This window comes from Enhydra lutris, unplaced genomic scaffold, assembly GCF_002288905.1.
Source record: "Enhydra lutris kenyoni isolate GAN:26980312 unplaced genomic scaffold, ASM228890v2 scaffoldscaffold27, whole genome shotgun sequence".
Classification (NCBI taxonomy): domain Eukaryota; kingdom Metazoa; phylum Chordata; class Mammalia; order Carnivora; family Mustelidae; genus Enhydra; species Enhydra lutris.
Genome location: NW_019154111.1, coordinates 3,790,391 through 3,807,999, shown reverse-complemented (window position 1 = coordinate 3,807,999; position 17,609 = coordinate 3,790,391). Strand labels below are relative to the sequence as shown.

Sequence of the window (17,609 nt, the reverse complement as noted above, 5' to 3'; positions counted from 1 at the left end):
CCAGGCGCCCCCTTATTTATTTATTTTTAAAGTTTTTTTTTTTTTTTAAGATTTTATTTGTTTATTTGTCATAGAGAGAGCACAAGCAGGCAGAGTGGCAGGCAGAGGCAGAGAGAGAAGCAGGCTTCCTGCTGGACAAGGAACCTGATATGGGACTCGATCCCTGGACTCTGGGATCATGACCTGAGCTGAAGGCAGTGGCTTAACCGACTAAGCCACCCAGGCATCCCTTATTTATTTTTTTGAATCCTAGAATTTAAATGGGCAAATTTCATGGTTTGCAAACTGTATCTTAATAAAACTATTATTTTAAAAAATCTAAATGCGGGGCGCCTGGGTGGCTCAGTGGGTTAAGCCTCTGCCTTTGGCTCAGGTCATTATCTCAGGGTCTTGGGATCGAGCCCAGAGTCGGGAATCTCTGCTCAGCAGGGAGCCTGTTTCCCCCCCACTCTCTCTGCCTGCCTCTGTGCCTACTTGTGATCTCTGAGTGTCAAATAAATAAATAAAATCTTTAAAAAAAAATCTAAATGCAAGACCCTCCATAATCTAGTTGTAGATCAAAGAGTTTAAATTAAAATACCATTTATAACAATACCACATGTAGCCACTGAACACTTGAAATACGGCTAGTCTTAATTGAAGTGTGTTATAAATGTAAAATCTTCAGTAGATTTCAGAATACAAAATTAAGAATGTAAAATATCAATGACTATTTGATTATATGTTGAAATAATGATATTTTGGATATATGGGTTAAATGAAATTTATTATTAAAATTAAAAAGATTTTATGTATGGTAGTTCCTCAAAAAAACCTAGAATTAGGCGGTGCCTGGGTGGCTCAGTGGATTGGGGCCTCTGCCTTCGGCTCGGGTCGTGATCCTAAGGTCCTGGGATCGAGCCCTGTGTCGGGCTCTCTGCTCAGCAGGAAGCCTGCTTCCTCCTCTCTCTCTGCCTGCCTCTCTGCCTGCTTGTGATCTCTGTCTGTCAAATAAATAAATAAAATCTATAAAAAAAAAAACCCCAACAACCTAGAATTACTGTGATCCAGTAATTCCACATATATGGGTACATAGCTCAGAGATTTGAAAGCAGGGACTCAGATATCTGAATGGCCATGTTCAAAGCAGCAAGACTCATGATAATTAAAATGCAGAAGTAACACAAATGTCCATCTACAGATAAATAGATATAGAAAATGTGATACCTACAAATAACAGACTGTTATTCAGCCTTAAAAGGGAAGGAAATTCTGACATATGCTCTTATACGGATGAACCTTGAAGACATATGCTAAGTGATATGAGCCAGTGACAAAAGGATAAATATATGATTCCATTTATATGAGATCCTGCAGTAATGAGATTCATAGAGACAGAACACAGAATGGTGGTTGCCAGGGCTAGGGAAAGAAGAGAACGGGGAATTAGTGTTTAATGGGTGCAGAGTTTTGATTCAGGGATATCAAACAATTCTGGAGATGGATGACGGTGACAGCTGCACACAATGTGAATGAACATAATGCTAATCAACTGTACACTTAAAAACAGCTACAGTGGGGGCACCTGGCCAGCTCGGTCAGTACAGTATGTGACGCCTGATCTCAGGGTTGTGAGTTCAAGCCCCAAGTTGGGTGTAGAGATTAGTTAAAAATAAAATCTTTTAAAAATGGCTAAAATAGGGACGCCTGGGTGGCTCAGTTGGTTGGACGACTGCTTTCGGCTCAGGTCATGATCTCGGAGTCCTGGGATCGAGTCCCGCATCAGGCTCCCAGCTCCACAGGGAGTCTGCTTCTCCCTCTGACCTTCTCCTCGCTCATGCTCTCTCTCACTGCCTCTCTTTCAAATAAATAAATAAAATCTTTAAAAAAAATGGCTAAAATAGTAACTTCTATGTTTATTTTAGCACAATAAAAAATAACATAACAAAAAATTAGAAAGAGTCTTATGGCAGTGGGGAGGCAATTCAGGGAAAAATGTCTTAAAAGTCTGGTTAGGGGCTAATAAAGAAGGATGAGGGACGCTGAAGCAGAAGTGACACTGCACCAGTTCTAAGCCTGGGCTTTAGGAGGCCTGTCTCATGTGTTTCTGGTTGCCATCCTGAGCCTCTGCCTCAGCCACAAGAACTGCACACCTGGGCCAGCTCACTGTCTAAGGAGGCTGACAGACATGTGGATGAGCCCCACTCTAGAGCAGCCTCCGACAGCAGAGATCAGGCAGTCTGGATCAGCCAACTCCCAGCCTACCCACAAGGCATGAGTGAGCCCAGTGGAAAAGAGCCAAGCCAAGCCCCAGATGACCTGCGCGTCTCTAAGAATAAATGACTGGTGCTTTAAGCCACTGTGGTTTGTTACGCGGCGTGACTGTAGTGATACTTAATGGGATACTTTTCTTCAGAGATTCTAAAGCTGTTCTTCTTCTTTTTTTTTTTTTTAAAGATTTTATTTATTTATTTGACAGACAGAGATCACAAATAGGAAGAGAGGCAGGCAGAGAGAGAGGAAGGGAAGCAGGCTCCCTGCTGAGCAGAGAGGCCCAACACGGGGCTCGATCCCAGGACGCTGGGATCATGACCTGAGCCGAAGGCAGAGGCTTTAACCCACTGAGCCACCCAGGCGCCCCTAAAGCTGTTCTTCTTCTTCTTTTTATTTATTTATTTATTTATTTATTTATTTATTTATTTGTCAGAAAGAGAGAGAGAGAGCGAGCACAGGCAGACAGAGTGGCAGGCAGAGGCAGAGGGAGAAGCAGGCTCCCCACAGAACAAGGAGCCCGATGTGGGACTCGATCCCAGGATGCTGGGATCATGACCTGAGCCGAAGGCAGCTGCTTAACCAACTGAGCCACCCAGTCATCCCTAAAGCTGTTCTTCTTGAAGACGATTCCCCTTCCCTCCCTCCTTCCTTCCTTCCTTTCCTCCCTCTCTCCATCCCTTCGTTCTTTGTTTCTGTTTTTCAATGTGGGGCTTAAACTCACAACCCGGAGATCAGGAGTCACATGCTTTAGGGACTAAGCAAGCCAGGCACCCTGATTCCTTTCTCTGTACCAAAGGACACTATGTCATTTTAGTCATCCTTGTCCCTCACCTGGGAATAGCTCAAGTTTTAGAGATCAGTTAGCCAAAGCTCTGTTTCTGGTTCTAGCCAGCGTATTTGCTATTTGGTCTTTGGCATGGCATCATACCACACTCTCACAATATCCCTAGTCACAGAAATGCCATGAAAACACAGAACTGTGCATCACACGGTGTTAGTAAGTTCACATGCTTGTCATTCCCCGTCCGTGACAAACAATGGAGCTCAGGTGAATTCCAAAGCCACCACTGGATGCTGGGTTAACTCAGCTGTTTCACTTCTACCTTCCAACAGCGTTTGTGCAAAAACAAAGGCTGGGACACAGCCTTATTTCCATGTTTAAATTACCCCCCGAGAGAGACCGGGGTGAGCAGAAATGCGTAACTGTCCTAGAGCCTGTAAGTGACCAACTTCCGTGTAAAAGGCTTATCACCCCAGTGGAGTAGAGGCAGGAACGCAGATACATCGATACCATTCTTTATTTCTAACAGACTTGCACAGAAGTGCAAGTTCTACCAAGGCAAGTGATTACACTAGATCAGTATAGGTCAGGCTTCCTCTGAGAATAAGTGGAGGGTGGGCAGGAGGAAGACACATTTCAGAATGCTTTTAGGAAGTGCTGTCTGCCATCCGAGGACAGTAGACATAGGACTTCAATTCTCCAAAACAAAGCTCAGACTGAAAATACAAGGTGAATTTAAAATCATTTTATGGATTAGATACTCGTGTCTGGTTAATGTAGGATATGAATGTTGGATTGTACCTAATTTTGAGATTATCATCATACACAATAGTAATTAGCTCCCCTCTACCCACACAGAATAGTGGGATGGACGAGCCAGCACAGTCCGGCAATTCCTAGGTCTTGATACACTGGCTTCTCTTCTCCGAAAGAGGACGAGAGTAAGTTTTGGATCCATTTAGAGCCCTACTACAGTAACAAATACCTCCCCCACGCCACACATATACATAGATGCTTGTACATCCATCCATCAGAGCGGCCTTTTTGTCATAAAAAAGCAAATATGACAAAAAACAATGCTTGGAAGTAAGTAAAGCACAGGGAATACTCTGGGAAGACCCTCTGCAATTACTTCGACTCTCCCCACACCCCCTTTCTCTGGGCCCTGACCTTCACCGGCTCTCACTGCGGGCACTAATGATAGGAGAACACAGGAGGTGAGGGGGGAGGAAGAGGGAAGGAAACTATACTGGGATACGATTACACAAGTACCAGGAGTCAAGGTGTTTCCTGTGTCCTCCCTGGCTCTGCCTTGCCTTCCCTTCCGCCCTCCTCTGAGGCCCAAGTCCTCACCTTTGAAAAGAGGCTGAAGCATCCCAGGCGGCTCACGATGCAGTAAACTTCAGGGAGACGCTTCCCTTTGCCACCGGGCTTTTTGGAGTGAAACAAGGAAATCATGAGTGTTACCATCTCAAAGTAGAGAACCCAAACATTTTGAAGTGCCTATCACGTGCCAGACCTTTCCTCACTGCCGCTTCTGAGAACCCATTAGGTAAGAGTTACCAACCCCATTTTATAAGTGGGGAGCACTTCTGGTCATGGAGTATATACATTTATATTCTCCTGAAGTGACCAAATCAAGGGTGTTGTGCACACAGTAGGTGCTCAATATGGCCTATGGAACCAAAAAGGAGGCGTAACTTGTTTACCCAATCCCTGTGGTTCCTCTTAAGGAGCTATGTTGAAACCAAATGTTGTTTATTATAATGATAATTCCAAATCAGAAATTATTTCTGAACATCCTTTTTGGAAACTGCATTTTAAGCTAATTTTCAAACCATTTAAATGAAAATCAATCTCAATATGTCAAAGTAATTTCATCCCCAAACCTTATTATCCCACTTAAGTTTTTAAATTATTATCCCTGCTTTTTATTCACTAATTCATTCAACAAATATTTACTGGATACCTACTATGTGCTGTGCATCATCTTGACTCTAAATTATATCAGCTTATTTTGAAAATTCAAATACACTCAGTGCAAAATGATTTGCTCTTACTAAAGATTTTCAAAAGAATGGGTCTCAAAAAGACAAGCTCTAAAATGGGCTAGCATGATCCTTTCATTGGATTACAATCCTGACTCCTACCGGTGACTGTTCTGAAGAAGATGTTCTTGAAGGATCTATAGCATGAACAACAGAACTATCCTTCTTTGTTCCTTAGCAACCATTATGAATGTGTGCGCTAGAAGCTCTCTGGGTCTGTCTAGCACATTTTATTAGAAAGAACATTTGGCTTAAGGACAGAAAGTTCTTCTACAGGGAAAATAACGGAGGAAGTATTTTCTTTCTAAAGGAGACGGAGTTCTAGTTCCTTCCTACCAGTAAGATTGCGATGAACGCCCAAATCTTTTTTTAACTCTGCTGATGAACCTGTCATGCTTCCTTCCTCTTCTCTTGTGGCACATGGCGAAGCCCCAGACCCAGCGCTGCCCAGAGCCCTGGCGGACCAACAGTAGTGTACTAACCAGTAGTCTTCGGCAATAACCGAACCGTCTGCTCCCATCTTCTCCAGTTAAGACAAATGAGAAGGTTTCACTGAGGTCGGGGAAACAAAAGTGCATTACATAGCCAAACAAAATAAGACACCTGGCAGAGAGCACTCAAGGGACATTCTGGAGGGGTCTGGCAGAAAGGGCTGCTCCCTGTCCTGTCTGTCCATCTCTGTGCAGGAGCTTTGTGCATCTGTAGTTTGGGGATCTGTGCCAGGAAGAGGGAAGCTCTCCCCAAAAGCTCCAAAAAAGTCTGGGGGCAAAGGGAAGCATCTCCCTGAAGTTTACTGCACCGTGTGCCTGGGACGCTTCAGCCTCTTTTCAAAGTTGAAGACTTGGGCCTCAGAGGAGGGGGGAGGGACACCTACAGTGTCCCTGCACCCTGAGAGGATGTGGTCTCCTAGCGTTCAGAACCTGAGCTGTCCCGTCGCTATGGAGCATCGATTGGGACTGCTGCCCTCTGTGAGCTCAAGGGTGTGATGGCATCCGCTGCTCCAGGGACGTGACTCAGTGCAGGAGCAGCCAAAGAGACGGACAGTTCTGTGTCCCTCTTGGAATTGCCTCTGGGGTGACCCTCCCTGAGAACTGTCTCCTCTGAGCCCCCTGAGGGGCTCGGACTGCCCTGAGAGACTGCCGGGCCTCAAACACAGGATAAGCAGCCCTCTGAGTTTGGTCAGTCGCTGGAACATCTGATAAAATGATACGGGTTTGCAACAACCTGGTTAAAGCAGGAACACTGTCAGGATCTCACAGCTGGATGGGCCACTATTAAATGTTTCCAGAGCACGTACAAGGAAGGGAGCTAGGTGATGTTCCTCTAGCTTCTCCTAGACCAAGAATTACTTTGCCCTTCACAGAGGCTTAGGAACCAAACATATGCCCCCACTGAGTGAGAGGCCTGGGAATCTGCGTAGCTAGTAAGTCAGTTCTTCTCTTCAGGGATGTTTTAAAACACAGGTGGGGGCCATCTCTTGCCTGCGGCCCATCAGGCTGGGTGGCAACAAGACTGATCTATGGCGTCTGTCCTCTCCGACACCCTCCCTGGTTCTTGCCTTAGCCTTTGAGGGTGTGGAAAGGAGAAGCCGGCTCCTACCTGGTAAATTGCTGGACGGGAGCCCAGTCCTTGGCATCGGGGAAGCAGAACTGAGGGATGGCCTTCAGCTGGTCCTCAGCCTCTCTCATGAACTTGAAAGACCTTTCCAACTGCAGGGAGAAGAGTGAGAGAAGGTTGGGGAATAAAGCCCAGCATGGGGGAGAGAGGCAGATGCTTGCAAAACCACACGTTCCGCCTTCCCACAGGCGAGACCACCACCTTAACCTCAAGAAGGGTCTGCAGCTCAGTCTGCTGGGGCCTTTGTTTCCCAGGGCACTGTCAACTCTAGGCTTCTGGGAGAAGTCAGGAGAAAACAAAATCGTGTGTTTTATTTATTTATTTGTCAGAGAGAGAGAGAGAGCAAACGCAGGCTGAGTGGCAGGCAGAGGCAGATAGAGAAGCAGGCTTCCCACTGAGCAAGGAGCCTGATGCGGGACTCGATCCCAGGACCCTGGGATCATGACCTGAGCCAAAGGCAGCAGCTTAACCAACTGAGCCACCCAGGCGTCCCCAAAATAGTGTGTTTTAGATAAATATTCTTGGGGTGCCTGGGTGGCTCAGTTGTTGGCTGTTTGCCTCTGGCTCCGAGCCCCGCATCCCTGCTGGGTGGGAAGCCTGTTTCTCCCTCTCCCACTGCCCCTGCTTGTGTTCCCTCTCTCGCTGTGTTTCTCTCTGTCAAATAATTAAATGAAATCGTAGAAACATATTCTTGATGTCTAACATTCTGGAATGTAACTATTTTATTTTGTAATTTTTTTGTATATTGTATATTTTGTGGACTATAACTTTATTTTTCATTATTTTTTAAAAGATTTTATTTACTTATTTGACACAGAGAGAGAGAGAGCGTGGGAGAGCACAAGCAGGGGGAGTGGCAGAGAGAGAGGGAGAAGCAGGCTCTCTGCTTAGCAGGGATGTGAGACTGGATCCCAGGATTCTGGGATCATGACTTGAGCCAAAGGTGGAACCTTAACCAACTGAGCCACCCATGTGCCCCTGGGCTATAATAATAATTATTATTATTTATTTGGCAGAGAGTGACACAGCGAGAGAGGGAACACAAGCAGGATGAGTGGGAGAGGGAGAAGAGGCCTCCCACTGAACAGGAGCCCCATGCAGGGCTCTATCCTAGGACCCTGGGATCCCGACCCGAGCTGAAGGCAGATGGTTAATGACTGAGCCACCGAGATGCCCCTGGACTATGACTATTTTAATCAATAAGGAAAAAGTGTCAAAACAATCCCCTCCAAACAGGAGATTTACGAGTCTACAAGGCAGAGCCTTGAATCTGGTCTTCCAACCTCTGGGCCCCTGAAAGCTGCCCTTCCTTGATCCAGGCAAAGACATTTTATAACACTTCTTAGTGAATACATCCAGTTAAATTACATTTTACAGTAAACTACAATTAATTTCAATGTCCTTGACTGTCAGAAGCAAAAGGAAGCTAGTCATCATCCACTGTCACATTCTTATTTCAAAGATAAGGAAATAGCCCTGACATGTTAAGTGATTTGTCCATGGTCACACAGTTGGTGTGGAATCTAGCTAGAGATGGCTTTTTTTCTTTTTTTTTTTTTACTTTTATTAATTTTTTAAAAGAGACAGAGTAGTGGGGAGGAGCAGAGGGAGAGGGACAAGCAGACCCTTTGTTAACTGTGGAGCCTGAAGCAGGGCTTGATCCCATGACCCCTGAGATCATGACCTGAGCTGTAATCAAGGGTTGGATGCTGAACTGACTGAGCCACCCAGGTGCCCCCTAGGGGCACTCAATCCTGAAGTGCCAGGATTGAGCCCTGCATGGGGCCCTTTGCTCAGCAGGAATCTTGCTTCTCCCTCTTCTTTTGCCCCCTCCCTGCTCATGCTCCTGCACTCTCTCTCTCAAATAAATAAATAAAATCTTAAAAAAAAAGCAAACCCGGGGCGCCTGGGTGGCTCAGTTGGTTGAGCGACTGCCTTCGGCTCAGGTCATGATCCTGGAGTCCCAGGATTGAGTCCCGCATCGGGCTCCCAGCTCCCCGGGGAGTCTGCTTCTCCCTCTGACCTTCTCCTCGCTTATGCTCTCTCTCACTGTCTCTCTCTCTCTCAAATAAATAAATAAAATATTTAAAAAAAAAAAAAAAAAAAAAAAAAAAAAAAAAAAGCAAACCCAGGGAGGAATAAAATGAAACAAGATGGGATCGGGAGGGAGACAAACCACGAGACTCAATCTCACAAAACAAACTGAGGGTTGCTGGGGGGTTGGGGGGGATAGGGATAGGGTGGCTGGGTTATGGTCATTGGGGAGGGTATGTGCTATGGTGAGTGCTTTGATGATTTGATGATTCACAGACCTGTACCCCTGAAGCAAATAATACATTATATATTAATAAAACAAACAAACAGGGGTGCCTGGGTGGCTCAGTGGGTTAAGCCTCTGCCTTCAGCTCAGGTCATGATCCTAGGGTCCTGGGATTGAGCCCTGCATTGGGCTCTCTGCTCAGCAGGGAGCCTGCTTCCCTTTCTCTCTCTCTGCCTACCTCTCTGCCTACTTGTGATCTCTCTCTGTCAAATAAATAAATAAAAATCTTAAAAAAAAAAAGACCTCATTTATTTATTTGACAGAGATCACAAATAGGCAGAGAGGCAGGCAGAGAGAGGGGGGGAAGCAGGCTCCCCGCTAAGCAGAGAGCCCGATGCGGGGCTCGATCTCAGGACCCCGGGATCATGACCCAAGCCGAAGGCAGAGGCTTTAACCCACTGAACCACCCAGGTGCACCAGTAATTAGTGTTTTTAAAAATAAATGTGTACTTCTAATGTGTTGGGAAGAATTGCTGGCTCTGTTGTTGTTTGTTCTTTTTTTTTTTTTTTTTTAAAGATTTTATTTATTTATTTGACAGAGAAAGAGATCACAAGTAAGCAGAGAGGCAGGCAGGGTGCGGGGCGGGGGGAAGCAGGCTCCCTGCTGAGCAGAGAGCCCAATGGGGGGCTCGATCCCAGGACCCCGAGACCATGACCTGAGCCGAAGGCAGAGGCCCCAACCCACTGAGCCACCCAGGTGCCCCTGTTGTTGTTTGTTCTTGACAGGTTTATACTTGTTAACTTTTCTTTAGAAAGAGTTAAAAACAAATTATGCTCAAGTTACCTTCAGTAATTTGATGTACCAATATTTGAAGTAAGTGGAGCCTGAATTTCTCAGGTTAGAAAACTGTAATTACTGTCTAACCTAAATTTTTTCTGTAATATTTTCCATCAATTTCTTATTTTGTCTCTCAGGGCTTGCCATTGACCTTCACCTCAAAGCAGCTTTGCAGACAGCTTCTGAAGTCTGCAGACCAGCAGTACTGCTGAATAGCCTCCCAGGGGATCTGTAAGCCTTCACCAGGACACCAAATGTCAGAGAGGGGAGGTCTCTAAAGAGAGTGCCCAAAGGAATAAAGCACTGGGCTGATTTTTTTTCAATTTTAAAACCTATTCTAGTGCTTCCCCTTAGGCTACAGCAAATATAATTAAAGCTGCTGCTAATATTAATGGTTGAGACAACTATCAATGAATGAAACAGCCACCATTTACAAACTTTAAGCCAATCAGTAACTGTCCTTTGGTTTTCCCTCCTTCAGAATCAGCAGTCACTATCTCTTTTCTATATAATGAGTTCTCTCTCCCATCCATGACCCAGAAGATTCCAACTGGTCCTGGAGCAGTTTTTGAGTTGATAATTCACTAGCTCAGACTGTTGCCAAAACAATAATTTTGACTGCCCTTGGACAGTCTCCCAGGGGAGCAAATACCAGTGTAGTTGTTGGAAGGGGTCATTTATCACCACAGAGGGAAGAGCCATAAAGAAGACAAAGGGAAAGAACAGGGACATTTCTCCACAATTGAAACCACTAGAGAACTGCAGAGAATGCCCTATAGGGAAGCAAGTTACAGCACTTTTTTACATGGCCCACCTCTCTGATCACATGCACGACACACAAAAATATGTATGTACACACATGTGTCTACATGTGCTGTCATCAACATAGGAGTTATCAACCCATATGGGCACATACGTGCTCTCAAATGCACACACACTCATTTACAGGAAGTGAGACAGGGAGCTGTCTGTCACGAATACAAGCAATCAAAAGAGCCAGAAAATTTCCCAGTCTCCATGAACTCTCATAAAGGTAATTACACGGTGTCCAGCATTTAGTTGAGCAAGGTAGGCATGATCTCTAGTGTGCAAGTATGAAGAGTAAGTCTTGGTCAAGGTGACCACAGAAGTGGGGGATAAAACTCATGAAAGGAGGAGAAAGAGGGAGGAAAGTTTCTTCTGATAGAGAAAAGGCAAGAAGATATAATATAGTCTAACCCGCAAAAAATGCATGTATCGAATGGTCACAAAACATTCAAAATATGTATCTAAAAAACACTGGCAACAAGATACATTTCCAACGGAAAGAGACTGGTTAAACAGATTAGGGCCTACCCATATAACAGAGCTTTATATAATTTTTAAAATAATGCTTTAGAATTTATATTAAATAAGTTTCGGGGCGCCTGGGTGGCTCAGTGGAAAGTCTCTGCCTTCAGCTCAGGTCATGATCTCAGGGTCCTGGATCAAGCCCCGCATCGGGCTCTCTGCTCAGCAGGGAACCTGCTTCCCCCTCTCTCTCTGCCTACCTCTCTGCCTACTTGTGTTCTCTGTCAAATAAATAAATAAAATCCTTTAAAATATTGTTAAAAAAATAATAATAAGTTTCTAGGGGCCCCTGGGTGGCTCAGTGGGTTGGGCTTCTGCCTTCAAATTAGGTCATGATCTCAGGGTCCTGGGATCGAGCCCTGCATTGGGCTCTTTGCTCAGCAGGGAGCCTGCTGCCCTCTCTCTGCCTGCCTCTCTGCCTACTTGTGATCTCTGTCCGTCAAATAAATAAATACATAAAAAATATGTTTCTAGGGGCACCTGGGTGGCTCAGTGGGTTAAAGCCTGTGCCTTCGGCTCAGGTCATGATCCCAGGGTCCTGGGATCAAGCCCCACATCGGGCTCTCTGCTCAGCGGGGAGCCTGCTTCCTCCTCTCTCTCTGCCTGCCTCTCTGCCTACTTGTGATCTTTGTTTGTCAAATAAATAAATAAACTCTTTAAAAAAAATATGTTTCTAAATAATGATACATTTACAAAACGTGATACAAGAATTAGACAATATGTAACACCAGTTTTGTCAGAAAACTACACTATGAGAAAAGTCTGGGAGAAAACATAATAAAATGCTAAGTTCGATGAGGAGTGGGATTATAGATGACTTTTTCTTGATACATTTCCAGATTGGTCCCCTTTCCAACAATGACTATACAAGTTTCTGCTCAAAAGAAGTTTTTTTTTTAAAAGATTTTATTTATTTACTTGACAGACAGAGAGATCACAAGTAGGCAGAGAGGCAGGCAGAGAGAGAGGGGGAAGAAGGCTCCCCACTGAGCGGAGAGCCCGATGCGGGTCTGGATCCCAGGACCCTGAGATCATGATTTGAGCCAAAGGTAGAGGCTTTAACCCACTGAACCACCCAGGCGCCCCTCAAAAGGAGTTTTATTGTGGATGTCTAAGAGCCTGGGGATTCCAGGTTGGAAACTACAAGCATTTAATAATTATGGAGATTTATTCATTAATTTGTGAATTAATGCCTTTGTTCCTGAAACACTGATTAAATACTGCCATGTGTATAACATTGTGTTAGGCCCTGAGGGAAGTAAACAGGATAAAAAACAGTCATTCATGCCTTGGTGCTTGCTCCGTGTGGGCTTCAACTAAATGTGGGCGTATCTGTGGGGCGCCTGGGTGGCTCAGTCAGTTACTGGTCCAACTCTTGATTTCAGCTCAGGTCATGATCTCAGGGTTGCGAGATCGAGCCCCGCTTTGGGTTCTGCTTTCAGCAGAGTCTGCTTGAGATTCTCTCTCTCCCTCTCCTTCTCTCTCTCCCTCTCCCTCTGCACCCCCTTCTCTTTCTCTCCCCCAAAAATAAATAACATATTTTTGAAGTAAATAAATGTGGGCATACCTATAGTATTAGGGTTTTCAGGGGATCACCCCTGGAGGTCAGCTAAAGGCAGCGAATACAGCCAGTTAGGAGGGCTGATGCCCGTGGCTTACTTCAATTATACACCTTCCGTCCTAAATTCCAAGGACGGGACTTGAATGCTGCACTAGACCACATGGGCAGGACAGAAGGACGCTGGCCCAGAACAGGAGGAGACCTAGGCCTCTGCAGATCCTGGGATTATGCGTGGCTGGGCAGCAAAGGGAGGCCCCTGAGGGGACCAGGTCATGTCCTCCCTCCCCTCTTCTTGCCTCTGAGCACCTTCACGGTAGGAACTGTACATACGGTGTCACATTCTACCTCATGAGTCTTTGTATGCTTATCTTTTGCCCTCCTGTCAGAGTGTGAGCCTCTTGAGGACAGCAAACACATTTTGCTCATTTCTGTAATGATGCGGCCAAGCAGAAAACAGCTTGAATGTAATAAGGTCTCGGTAAATTCTGGTTAGGCTGAATAGAGCCTCTTTAATCCTGAAGCCAAAGCCTAAAAATAATTTCTACATTATTGGTCATGCCATTTTAGGCTTTGCTGAGGGCCACTCCACGAACCGTGTTAGAACAGAACAGGACTCTCGTGCACACACCTGGGGGGTACATGGTACGCGTACAGATGTTCAGCATGGACACAAACACAGCCCTCCCTGGCAAGAGCTGTGTGGCTGGTGGGAAAGAGGCTTCTAGGACAGCTCGGGAAGAGATGTGGCTGGACAAGGAGACAGGGAGGATGACGAGGATGGCATGGCCAGCAGAGTCACCACAGGAAGTGAGTAAATGTTTTTGTCTGTACTTTGAGTCTTTGAATTCCTCACCTCCTGGGACCTCCCAAATTCTCAAGCAGCAGCTTTTTTCATTTGCTATACCCTACTGAGGACTCATGGTCCATGCCTGTAGACACTGAGTGCTCCTCAGACTCCCACACCTCCCGGAAACCGTGAGTCCCAACAAGATGGCATGAGGGCTATGGACCGCTCTGTACCTTGAGCGGGAACTGCTGGGTGAGCTCTGGCACATACGCAGCCCCGGCCTGCTTCTTGTGCAGGGACACGACCACAAAGTACTCGAACAGCTGCCTCTGCTGGTACTCCGTGAGCCCCCGGTCCAGGGAGGGGTATCTGGGAGCGTGCTTCAGGCGGGACTTCACATTGACCAGGCGCTGGCTGTGAGCTGGGGAGAGGACAGTGAGCGCCTGGGTGCGACTCTTTCCAATGTGGAACTGCACAGATCCGTGACAGCTTGTGTGGTTCTCAGCCCAGAGTACCCCTTCCCATTCCCCAAAAGTGTTCCCACATTTAACAAATTAGTAGGAAACTCTTTGTTTGGGGTCCTTGCCAGACTTCAGGGAGGAGCACCACCAGAGGGGCCGCCAGGCTAATGGGCGTGCAGAAGCCTGGAACGCGGGGCTCTGCTCTGCCATGGGTTAGCTGGGTGGACTTGGGGCAGCAGCTTGAGTCATCCTTGTGGCCCTCTGTCAGATGGGGTGGGGACACTGACGTCTCCCTTCACACATTCCCTTCATCTTTCAGTTTGTGAGATGTGACAAAATCCAGACCACAGAGCTTTGGGAGTGGGGGGATTTTGTCATCATCTGCAGGACAGACCCGGCAGAGCCATGACTAACTCGGGAGCTCCCGCCACCTTCCCTCCTGCAGTTGTTCGTTCTCTGTGATGGAAAAGGGCTTGCTTCATCCTAGAGGTGGGCCAGAAAGCAGCTGTGGGGGAGACATGAGTGAAGCAGGGCTGCTGACCAGACGGGTCCCGTCACCTCACTCAGCAGGCCTGGACTCTGGCTCCCTTGGGCTTCCCCCTGTGGTCTGAGAAGTTGTGGAAAACTCACTAAAGCCTAGACCAAGGTCACCAAATTTACATCTACAGAGACCAATTACTTCAGTGACTTCACTTGACAGATGAGGAACTAGAGGCCCTGAGATCTCAAGTGATCTCCTCCTGTTCTTTTAGCAGTTTTCATAGGAGTAGGACAAGAGCCCAGGTATCTAGAACTCCAGGCCAGCAGTGCTATACTTTCCAGGTGTGGAAAACACCTGTAACGGAAAGACACGGGGAAGGGCTAATGTGTTTGTAGCCCCCCTGCATCTCTGGACCCACAGGCTCAGTGACTGAACAGGCCCATGCTGGTCCTGCCCAGGGCTGACCTGCCCCCACGCACCCTGTGGGTCCCCTTGTCCCCTTAGACATTCACACCTTGCCCTACGAGCTCGTGCAAGGACGCTCTGTGCCCTCCCTCACATTAAGCAGGAAGGGCCATCTCGGTAGCTCCCCAGCCCCCTGCCTGTGCCCTGCACCGCAGCTGGTCTTCTCACCTTTCAGCTTCTCTTCTGTGTCACTGTCAGACTCACTGTTCTCATCTGTCACTAGACAGAAAAACAAACAAACAAAAAATGGCAACAGGAAGAAAGTTTTTCTAATACAGGAAACTTTTTGTATGAAATGACCCATATCCAAGATTTCAACTTCAGAGGGGCTATTTTCTTTCTGTTGATTTAGATGTAATAGATAAAGGATGTCTTCGTCCAACTAAATGCAATTTCCAAATTCATGTGGCTCTAGTTCAGATGGTACTTATATCCAGTAATAGAGCAGATACTGGTTTCTTTTATGTACCCGAAGCAAAGAAGGCGGCTCCCAGCGTGAGCTCAGAGCTTGCAGCGCTGGGCTGGCTTGACGGACAGACAGTGAAACAGGACCAGAGGATGCACCACCAGGCTGAGCTCCTTCCCAGCTCTTCGCTGTTGCAGGGCAACAGGAGGTATTGACAAAGCACCGACTTGGTCTCCTGTTTGGTGAGCCAGCCCAAAACAACAGGGAGCCTCTTTTCACATTGTGGGGGGAGCTGGGGCGGTGGCGGGGGTTCTACCTTTTCCTGAGTTGCTCTCCGTTGACTGGGACAGCCTCTTCACACGCTTCTTTCCTCTCCGGGCCTCATAAATGGCATTGATTCGCAACACCAGCTGCCGGACACCAGGAGAAGAAAAGCCAGTGTTAGCAGCTTCCTCTCCATGTGCAGCTGGGGTTTCTTTGCTGCTCATTCTCTTCTGGGACCATGGACGGCGGGGGAAAGAAGGAGGGGGCCATTTCCCACTGGTCCACTGTCATCTTTCAACTATTCTTTTCTATCAGACAGGAATGTGACTTTTGAGAACACTAAAGGAGGCTGCCAGCCTCACTGATGTATGGACGGGTGATGTCGAAATATACTAACGCATACAGCTGAGACACAGGAGACGATTTCATTGGCTAATCGTGGGATGGCCGCTCCCCCTTTGATGCCGTGATGTCTCTGCAGTTTGGGAGCAGCTTTTGCTCCTCCCAAGGGGAAAAAAAAAAAAAAAACCAACAAAACCCCAGACAGCAAAAATAAAAACCTCCCAGGCAGGGCCCCTTCTGTCGGAACAGTGCCAAAGACCGTCTGAGCAGCACCGGGCAGCAAGGGGGCAGGGATTATGGGGGATTTTGAGTTCTAGCTTGGGGCTGCATGGTCCTGCCCTGAACCCAGCAAACCCAGCACACCCCCTCTAGCAGGGCAGCGCTCATCCACACTCAGGGAGGCCTTTCATGATCTCCCCGGGCTGCGCAGCAGACCCCACCACGCAGCAGCACATTTTCCAGGCTGACTCTAACAGACCCATCTGGCGACAGAAGCCCTGCGGCACTTCCCACCAGGCTTCACAGCACCGCCTGCAAATTTCAAGAGTGGAAGCTTCCTGGGCTCCACCTGGTTGCGAGAAAGGGAAGTCTACCCATGCCCAGTCGAGACAAACCAACTCGGGATTTTAATTAAATTAATTAATTAAAGTTTATTTTCTTTAGTAATCTCTACACCCAACGTGAGGCTTCGAAGGCCCGAAGCCATGACTCTGAGATCAAGAGCCATACACTCCTCCGAGTGAGCCAGTCAGGTGTCCCCCAACAGGTGATTTTAAAGGGGAGCTGGGTTTGAAAGCTGCCTTGAAAAGTTTATATTCTTTTTGGCCATGGAAGAACTGGAGAGAGGATGGGCTGTAGTGAACTGGGCGATGGGCACGCAGGTGGGTGCGGTGGGTTAGCTGCTGCCAATCCCTGTCTCCACCCTCTGCTTCTCTGTCCCACTGCCCGAAGTAGCTCACCAGCTCCTCGCCACAGGCCAGAGCGCTGGACCACCAGTGGAGGAAGGTGGCTCACCCTCCAGGTCTCCTTGTGGTGGTCCTGGGCCCCCGCCCTCCAGTTCTGCAGACTAAGACACTGCCCTGCCATATCCTTGGTCACCCACGTACTCTGGATCCTGACAGGTGTCCCAGCCCTGGCCCTGCCAGTTCTCGTTGTGAACTCCTCATCCCCAACCCAGTGCTGGCTTTGCCTTGAATCTGAATGACATGCCTTCACCACCAAATCCCTGCCATGTGGCCGTTATTTACGTTTGATCTTAGGAACCGGCCAGTTCCTTGGAGTTCATACCACTGAGCCGGCCCTTTTTTCTTTTTACACACATCCTAACCACTGGAATATTGACGCTAACCCCATTCCCCATGGAAGAAGACAATGCATACGTGAGATGTTAGTATTATTCACAACAGCCAGGAAATGAAAACATCCCAATGTCAATCAAGGGATGAACGGGTAAATGCAATGTGGCATGTACACACAGTGGAATATCATTTAGCCTTCAAGAGGAAGGGAATTTGGACACACGCTCCAACATAAATGAAACCCGAGGATGTTCTGCTAAGAAAAATAAGTCAGTCATAAAAGGACAAATACTGTATGATTCCATTTACAGGAGGTACCTGGAACAGGCACATTCATAGAGACAGAGAATGGAATGGTGGTTGCCAGAGGCGGGGGGAGGGCAAAACGCACAGTTTCTGTCTAGGGAGATGAGCAGTT

The 17,609-nt window shown here is 47.1% G+C and overlaps 1 protein-coding gene across 1 annotated transcript in view; it reads right to left on the bottom strand.

Moving 5' to 3' along the window:
* The window catches only part of LOC111151895 (DENN domain containing 2A), a 109,040-nt gene that overhangs the window by 24,506 nt on the left and 66,925 nt on the right, over positions 1-17,609 (bottom strand). The window contains exons 10-15 of the mRNA XM_022510112.1: positions 15,604-15,697; positions 15,050-15,100; positions 13,708-13,895; positions 6,682-6,791; positions 5,565-5,634; positions 4,388-4,465 (exon numbers count right to left, since the gene is read on the bottom strand). Of these exons, the coding sequence (XP_022365820.1) occupies positions 4,388-4,465; positions 5,565-5,634; positions 6,682-6,791; positions 13,708-13,895; positions 15,050-15,100; positions 15,604-15,697 (591 nt within the window). The remainder of the gene's footprint in view (positions 1-4,387; positions 4,466-5,564; positions 5,635-6,681; positions 6,792-13,707; positions 13,896-15,049; positions 15,101-15,603; positions 15,698-17,609) is intronic.